Source organism: Orussus abietinus, unplaced genomic scaffold, assembly GCF_000612105.2.
Source record: "Orussus abietinus isolate OABI.00-Male unplaced genomic scaffold, Oabi_2.0 scaffold12, whole genome shotgun sequence".
NCBI classification, from domain to species: domain Eukaryota; kingdom Metazoa; phylum Arthropoda; class Insecta; order Hymenoptera; family Orussidae; genus Orussus; species Orussus abietinus.
In genome coordinates, this window is record NW_019395990.1 from 1066736 (window position 1) to 1075372 (window position 8637).

The 8637-nt window shown below is 45.6% G+C and overlaps 2 protein-coding genes across 2 annotated transcripts in view; one reads left to right on the top strand and one right to left on the bottom strand.

The window, feature by feature from the left end:
* Positions 1 to 4135, top strand: part of LOC105698885 — a 29180-nt gene extending 25045 nt beyond the window's left edge. The window contains exon 2 of the mRNA XM_012423506.2: positions 2939 to 4135. Within this exon, the coding sequence (XP_012278929.1) occupies positions 2939 to 3190 (252 nt within the window). The 3' untranslated portion in view covers positions 3191 to 4135. The remainder of the gene's footprint in view (positions 1 to 2938) is intronic.
* A 979-nt stretch (positions 4136 to 5114) lies between these two features.
* On the bottom strand, positions 5115 to 8599 carry LOC105698794 (threonylcarbamoyladenosine tRNA methylthiotransferase). The gene is made up of 2 exons (XM_012423355.2): positions 8081 to 8599; positions 5115 to 8012 (listed from the first exon to the last, which is right to left on the bottom strand). The coding sequence occupies exons 1-2, from the start codon at positions 8476 to 8478 to the stop codon at positions 6788 to 6790; spliced, it is 1623 nt and encodes a 540-aa protein (XP_012278778.1). The 5' UTR covers positions 8479 to 8599; the 3' UTR covers positions 5115 to 6787.
* Between the last annotated feature and the right edge of the window lie 38 nt (positions 8600 to 8637).

An 8637-nucleotide genomic window follows, 5' to 3' on the forward strand; every position in this document is an offset into this window, starting at 1 on the left:
GATCGGGGGATTCGTCACGGAGTATAAAGGAAGGCCAGATGGCGGACGGGTGCATCCTTGATGCGCCGTCATGGGAGACGACCGCATTTCCGGGTACGCTCCAGAAGTTGATATTAATTTCTAATTCTTCCGAGGTCATAGAAACTCCGTGGCAAGACTTCTTTTTTTTTTTTAGATTTCCACAAATTCTCAGGTGACGCGCGTCCTTCGGGCACGCGTACCGTTATCACGATCGATTTCCTCCGTGTCGACTCGGCTCCGGTAGGAGCATGTTCCAGAGAGAGAAAAAGGAGAAGGGTCTCCGGTCCCCGAGATTTCTCTACAACGGTCGCCGCCAACTTCTAGAAGACGCGTCCTCGCTTAGGGAAGGGGCCAAGGCCTGAAAAGGCCAACTCGAGCGAGTTGAAATTCGGCGGAATCGAACCGCGTAACCCAATACAGAATTTAATGGAGATATCGAATTACGCGGCTCGGCTTAATTCGAGGCGATAGGTGAAAGGACAGGGATAAATTGTTCCGAAATTTGTCAGGACACCGGAGACCTCCTGGTCGGCCGGTTAGCCGGTTGCAGGGAGAATTAGCATAACAATCGGCGCGATCGCGATAAATCGCGAGCTGGCGAGATTATTTAGCGACCACCGTAAATCCTACGTTTAACGTCCTCTCCCGAGACCAAGCTCTCGATTATTGATTTCCTCGCGGGCTGATAACGCGACTTCTCTCTTTGACTTCTCAATCGGCAGGAATCCACCGCCCGAAGGCCTCCTCTTTTTTACTGGAATTATTTAACGTCCTCTCATGATATTTATGTACACTGGAAATTCATTAAGCCGAGAGGTGAGGTGCCCAACCAGGTGCGAAAGGCGATGCGGCCAAGAATTACAGCCTGGTTTTTCATATCACTCGTCGTTCCGTTATCAGTGGTGGATTAAAACCGCCGATTGGACCGCGGATTAGGATCGCTCGTTATTTCCGCATTTTCTTTCATTACCTTGTCTCTAAGAGAACGCGCTCTACCCTCATCTCAATTCCGTGGCCTAATAGGTGCCATCGCCGCGATAAATTGCGTCTGCGCAGTTTTTACCGCTCCTCATAAATCATCCTCCGGGTTAATCTTGCCCGTAATAACTTTTCACTCACTGCTTAACCATTGATTTCCTAGCGGCCGAGATCCGCGACCGTTTCTTTCCCCGTGTTTTATTCCCCAACTAAGTTCATGCATTTTAATTGCCTGCTTTATGGCCGCCGACTTTGCCTCGTTGGAGAGCCGCGGTCACCCTGTAATTTATCTGCGACTGTTATCGTCCCTGCGGAACCTTTATCGCTTATTTTTCTTTTTTTTTTTGGCGAAACAATTATAACGTTAACTTTGCTCGACGTTAAATTCAACGTCCGTCCCCCCGACTCGCCGGGTCGATTTATCAGCGAGTAATCTCAACCAAATTCCCCTTGATTGCACTATACTTATAATAACATTATTGTATCGCGAGTCACCGATTCGCTCCTTATTTCCACGAATATCGCGCAGTTTTGACCAATCCCGATTTCACCGAGTCGGGCCCGGTCCTTCGAATACATTAAATCGAGCCAGATCTCGCGTTTCGTTTTTTTGCCACGAGTGTTTCACTCAGAAGGCCATTAACTACGATTCACATTTTTTTTTTCGAAAAAAAAAATGTACACAATTTATAACTAGTCTACAAGTGGTAGAATATATTCAGTGTCTTCTTGGGGTCTTGCGAAGCTTGCCTAAAAATTCTGTTCGATCATTTCGTGGGTTCGTTCTAATCACCCTTGGGGGATTTTTTTTTCCGAAGGATAAGATCACCTTCCGGCACCGTAAGAAATATTTAACCAAGCTCGAAACCCGGTCGGAGCTTTTGAAGTCCTGTTTAGCTCTCTCTCTCGCCCGTTGAAGCTGGCCGTGATTTAATAAATCGCTATCCGAGAGGTGATTTGCCGGTTAGGTAGCCGAGGTTGGCCGGGCACGGGGCGATTGTGCAATTTATGAAACACATCCACGTAGGTTTGCACAATGGGTTAGTGTGGGGTCCCCGAGAGCCGGGACGAATGTCCTTTTCAAACCGTCCTCGGCAGTCCAGAAAACAATCGGGCGAGATAATCGAGGAAATACTTCGCGACCCTTTGAAAATAAATACCAGTGAAGCGTATACATGGAAAGTACGTTCGCCGCCTCGGACGCGTATCGGCCTTTTTTTTCTTATTATCTGAAAACACGTTTCATTCAACACCCGACCGATCGGATTTCGGTCGGGAGTATTATCAGCAGCTGACAAATCGGGCGATCCGAGGAGAACCAATTTCCAACCGAAAAGTCCCTTTTCTTATCGGGGCCCAAACCAATGTCGCCCTTCCGGTTAAACGGTCGGTCCTGTACATGGGATAATATAATACAATTAAATCCCACACTTAAGCCTCGCCCTCTGATCTCGATATCCGCGATTCCTTGTCGACGCTTCCTCGTGTTAAATATTATGAGACTCCTGACCCTTCTATCGAAGAGACCGTTTAATATTTACATACGAGTCGACCGAGGTTTGGATAACAGATCGGAAGGTGACAAAAGTACGAACAACCGAAGACGATGCTCTCGATAACCACGCTTACGAGTCCCAGGAACTATCCCTGTATCGCTCTCAACACTTTACACGTTTTATCCAAAGGCTGGTGAAGGGAGAAAAGCACGTATACTCGTATTAACACTGTCCTAAACGAGGAAACTTGCATTTGTACGTTTCGAGGATCGATAAGTCGCGGGAGTCTCTGTGCAATTTCAAAAATCCGACCCGCGCGCCATCCGGCGGCGCGCGGAGACACCGCGAAGCGAGTCGACGCTATTTTACCGACTCCCCTCCCAGAGGGAGATTCGAAAGTCGTTCGAGCAAAGTTCCCGATTTAAAGGCTGTAAATTTTTCAGGCTAGTCGGACCCTCGCCCCCTGGGAGCACCTGTTGCCATGCCCGAGCTGCTCGTTCCCCTGCCACGTGGACCGGGAGAAGAACCTCGGCAGCTGTTCGAGGCAAGGCTGCTCTCTGGAGTTCTGCGCAAAGTGCTCCTCCAAACCGCACACGGGGCCCTGCAAGACGCCTCTCCTCGCCACCCCGACGAAGCGCAACAAAAGGCTGGTCGTCGGTTCTCGACAGAGCAAGCGAAACCTTAGGCGGCTGTAACGTCGACTTTCGACGATAGATGCGCCAGGCTCGAGGCCTCTCCCATATGGGGGCATAATGCCTCGCCATTTCTTTGCAACGCCGTAATAGCTCATCGAAGGGCACCGCTGCGAGAGACCCAAGACCGCGTCGCTTGAGAGACTCTAGATAGGCATAACGATCGGTGGGAAATCCCTCTGCGATTCCAAGTTCCATGTAAAACCCCATCGGGGAATGACGCGCGGAAAAGCTCGGCGGAAGGCGGCCATCTTGCTTTTATCCGTCAGGGCTCGCGTCTCGTTTAGGTCTTATTTTTAAGTCGATATTTATTCTACCCGCGTTTATCGCCCGGTTCGGGGCTGGCTCGAGGTTCGGCGGAGAATTTGGAATCGCAGAGCCCGGCCTGGGCTCCCCAGGACCGGAGTCAACCTGCGGAATTCGAGCAAGAACAATGTCGAGGTGGTCTCCCGGCCAGACGGCTTTTTGCCCGGGTCAGGGACGAATGCGCCCGCGGGTCTCGCAGGGAGAGCGCCCTTAGAACGTTGAATTTCGTCTTCTGTTCTATTTCCCCTTTCCACTTCCAACGCGAGATTCTTCGATACTCCTAGTCTAGTTTAAGGAGGGTTTACCCGTATCGCGAGTCGGCCGAAAGAAAGTATTATTCGAGGTAGAGGTAGACCTACGGGGGGACTCTCGAAGAGCGCCTAATGTGCTACTAGCTCAATCAAAATGCGCCAAAATGGTATTATACTACGACGGTTCGTCGAGGAGGAACCCGCGACCGCGGAGAGTTTACGGTCTAGCTCGCGACCAGGGAGTCGATTTTTCGTCTCGACGTCGTCGGGACGGGACTCCAGATATTATGTCTTAACCCGTGCTCTCTCTCTCTCTTTTTCCCGGTACTCGCAACGAGACGACTCCCTCGTTACGAATCTCCAGGACAAACGAGCCGGTACAAACGGCCCGATATATNATCCGTGCCATTAGTCGCCGCCATAACGATTGCCATACTATACATATATTTTTTTACTTAAACTAAGAGCGCGATAGCACAAGAGCAGAGCCGATGAAAGTACACAGTACACATACGTAGAAAGGAGAGCCCACAGTTCACAGCCAACGCGGACCGCTCTTCTTTTAGCGAGCACTAGAATCCCTCCCGTTACTCCCTTTTGCGTTCGTCCTAAGATTTATCGTCGTATGTACGTCGTTTCTCCTTTTACCGGTGTATGCTGAAACGCGAAAAAGACTGCATGTAAATATCCGTGCGCATAGTAATATATATATATATATATTCATCGCCGTGTATCGCGTGTCAAGATTCTCAATCGAGGTCCATCCGCCCTTGTTATCACTCGCGTTCTCATCAACGTGTCATTGCCATCGTCATTGCGTCGGAGGGTCAAGTGATGTCTCGGCTCCTCCGCGATGCGCCTCTCGAGGGCTTCCTTTTATCCGGCTGGATGTCGATTTTGAACTTAACCCGTTGATCTCTAGAAAATCGGATATTATTTTATTAACGCCGCGCGCCAAATTTAATATCTACCTCTCCCTTATTACCTGCACTGTGCGTCGTCATTTTATCCGGCATTAATCTGGCGAGCGTTTTTCCATTTTTCTCGTTAACTTAAAAACCGTGATTTTAATTCGAGCATGTCTTCGCGTTAACGTTCTTATTTATTATATTTCACGTGGAGTGTCTGTCGATAAATGTTTGTTTGAAGTCGTCCTTTCTTTTTTCTTTTTTTTTTTTTTTTCTAATATATCGAATTTTAATTTGGAAAGTGTGTCGCATCTCTGTGATTCGAAAATTCCGCCGTGATTCCGGTTTACTTGTTCTACGTTTAAATTTATTGCATACGAGGCTGCAGTGCTTTAAGTACAGGTAGAATAATTAAGTCGAGCGGGCGCAGAGGAGGAGAGGAGAGTCACTTTTGACGTCATCGCCATTGTCACCTTTATTTGTGGACGTCGTGAAAATCTTCACCCACGCGTTTTATGAGCGTTTCCCGCAACACTAGGCCGCATTTTCCTTCTTACTTAAATCCTATCCCGTGAAACTAGCGATATATACATATCTAGTTGTACTTCTTGAGGTAGCCCACGAAGGACGAGAAACGTGCAGGTGTCTTCGCGTTGCGTCGTCTGGTAAATTTGGAAACCGAACCCGCGAATCGTTTTATTATACCTTACTTTTTCTTCTGGTCAATTTCGCGGCAACGGGGTCATTCGAAATTTATCAGCTGTCCTATGTAAATTACCCGTGAGATTTGTACGGCGCCGTGTAATCGCAATCGCGAAGTATGCCGAATCGAAGTGCCCAATGTGGTTCATTCTCCCTCGTCTTAGAATGCCGAGAGAAGAGAAACCAAGTGCCTTGTAAGATAGTTTTACTTGTTAATTAAGACCAGCTAGTTAGGTGTATAGAATTTTATCATACGGAATAGAGATAATTAGGTAAATGTATGCGTGAACGGGCGCGTGGGCACGTTAAGATCGTTCGAAACCAGGTATATAAGTTTACATTCTTCGCTGTGCCAATGATTGCAAGTCATTACTCGAGATGCCCTGCATCGATATCGGTCTTCTTATCCAAGGGACCGCGCGTTAACTTTAATCCTAGGATTTAATCTAATTTAACTTTCCAGCGGCGATTCCGTCCGAGTGATCGCGGTGCTAAAGTGCGGATACAATTTCAAGAGAAAAATTTTAACGGCCTCGGAGAATGTTTTAACCAAATTAAATTATTAAAGCTCGACTTTTTAACAGCTTGACGTACTTCGATGTTCTTCCGAATCTTTTATTCCGATGTGTGGGCCGGAGGTGAATGTATTAAAAAAAAAAAGAAAAAGAGAAAAATTCTCGACCTATGCGTTGCGTAATTCGATCACTCGAGGGGAATCACCGCAGCGGATTGCGTGAAAATGCGGATGTTTTCACCTCGTCGATTCTCGGCCCGGAAATTGCTACGAATGCGTTTCCGACTCTCCACGTTTTCGTTCCATATCGGTTTTTCTCGCAACTCCATCCTACTCGAGGCATCCCATCCGTTCAATTCACTTTCTCACCTCAGACTTTTAAATACTCAGGACACTTCGACAGGAACCCGATGCGTTTCTAGGCTAAGGTTGTATTTTTAAATTCTTAGTATTGAAAAGGTGATACCAAAAATGCATCGTTAATGCAATAAGTTAAAATTCCCACTGTTTCTCGCCGGACTTAATTACTCTTAACGCCTAGTGTAAGGTGGATGTACGTATTCTTATGCTCATTGCGCCTGCCCAAGTTCGGCTGTGCACGTTAAGAATAGAACACCCACGAATCCGGAGATGGAGGAAGTTTCCTCCCGTTATTCCGGAGAACGTCGGTGTATATCCTTATTGTCCTAATCAAACGTTGTAAGCCCTGTTAGGGCGCGTTCCTGTATTATCAGATTGAATATGAAAATTTTTCCAAGAAATATTACTCGAGCTGGTTCTAATAATTATCACCTTCTTTCTATAGTCGATGAAATTGATAAATAACGTCAGGTTATTTATCAATTTGGACGTTACATTGGGAGAATGATTTTATTTTTACTATGTACACGTTTGTACAAAATTAGGAACTTGCCTATTCTTAAACCGCGAGGAACTTCCATAATATCCTAGCTATTACTGCGAAAAATATCGTGAGTACTGCTGCGACTCTGTATTTCGATGGCTTCATCTCGACAGGTACGGTAGAGACATAACCTTTAAGTGGAAATGCCGATAATGGAGGATATATTGTTTCATCTAATGGCTCGCCCTTCATTGAATGTTTGCTAGCACCGACGATCTTTACAGTTATCATTTTGCCCATGAACTCCTCCTTCATTGGCACTAATACTTGTTCATAAAATTTGTTATGAGCGACGTAATGTTTCTTGTCATGAGAGATTTCGGTAACCAGTACCTGTTGCACTTCACCAACGCGATGCCCATATGGCTCGTACGATTGAAAAAACTCTGACAGTCTTTTCGTTCTCATCTTGACCTCTTGTGTCGGCACTTTTGTCATTCTAGCTGCCGGTGTTCCAGGACGGGGAAAAAACTGATTTATGAACAAACTTGGAAACTTGTACCGTTTACACAGAGTCATTGTTTCCTCAAAATTTTCATCCGTCTCTGTAGGGAATCCGCAAATAATATCGGTAGCTATAGTAATGCCTTGTACCCTTTCCTTAAGAAAGTCTACTACTTTCTGGAAGTCCTCACATGTATACTCTCTCTTCATATCGGACAGTACTTGATCACTCCCAGATTGGACCGGCACGTGTAGGAAACTGTATACCCTTGGATGATTCAATATTTTACTCATTTCCTCTAAGTGCTCGAGAATGTACGGAGGATTTGTCATCCCGATGCGCATCATACAATTTTTAGGAATAACTTCTACGAGTCTCCATAACAGTTCTGGTAAACTAGTTCCAATATCTCTCCCGTAGGTTCCGGTATCTTCCGAGGTAAGCCAGAGTTCGCACACTCCTTCCTGAAAGGCTTGCTTTGCACGCTCTATGATTTCATCCGGAGGATAACTTCCCAATTCGCCTCTGGCATGCTTTGTTTTACAGTATGTACACTGGTTTAAACATCCAGTATTTATAGCTATGATTTCAATTAAAAGGTTGCGGCGAACTTTTGGCAGCGCTAATGAAGCACCACCTATTTTTTTACCAAATTGTTTCTTTTGCCCCAAAAATTTAACCACATTTCCCTTCAATGTTTCTTCTACGACTTCTACAACGCGATCAATTTGTTGAACTCCTACTGTACTTAAATCATTTAGGAAATCAGACTTCGGAGCACCCTGTGGTACGCATCTGTAATCGAGAACAAAAATTAATCCTATACATTTCAAAGATGAACTCGTAATACAAATATTACATACCCTGCGACTACAATATATTTCCCAGCTTTTCTCCCAGACTTGATTTCATTTCTAAAATGATCTTCCGCAGGATTCTTCACAGTACAAGAGTTTAAAAGCCATAAATCCGCTTTCCACTTATCTTCCGTTAAGTTATAACCATATGCCGATAGCTGACCAGCCATGTACTCACTGTCAGAATTGTTATGCGTACAGCCCCAGGTTTTCACATAAATGATTTGAGTTCCAGGGATAGTACTCGATGGGGTAAGAGTCTCTACAGCTTCACGATCGATTTTTTTATGTTTAGCACGTAATGTGATTTTCTTTCTAGTACTGTACCTCTCTTTTGGAGTTATGTCTTGGGATGAAATTAAATCCTCGATATCATTGATGATATCACTACATGGAGCTGACATTTTAGTCAGAATTGTATATCTAAACAGTATTGAAATGTATTCATTCAGTCACGAAGAGCCAAACGACACCTTCGTAAAAAATTAGTATATGCCGTGAAGGCCCACCGATCCACATTATAGAATAAATTATGTTAGGTTTGAGAAGTTGTTACGCGCAGC

Excerpts from the sequence above, each read along its gene's own strand:
- LOC105698794 (XM_012423355.2), bottom strand. The coding sequence starts at position 8,478 with ATGTCAGCTCCATGTAGTGATATCATCAATGATATCGAGGATTTAATT. Across the intron at positions 8,013-8,080 it reads AAATATATTGTAGTCGCAGG|ATGCGTACCACAGGGTGCTC; the intron begins GTATGTAATATT and ends TCTCGATTACAG.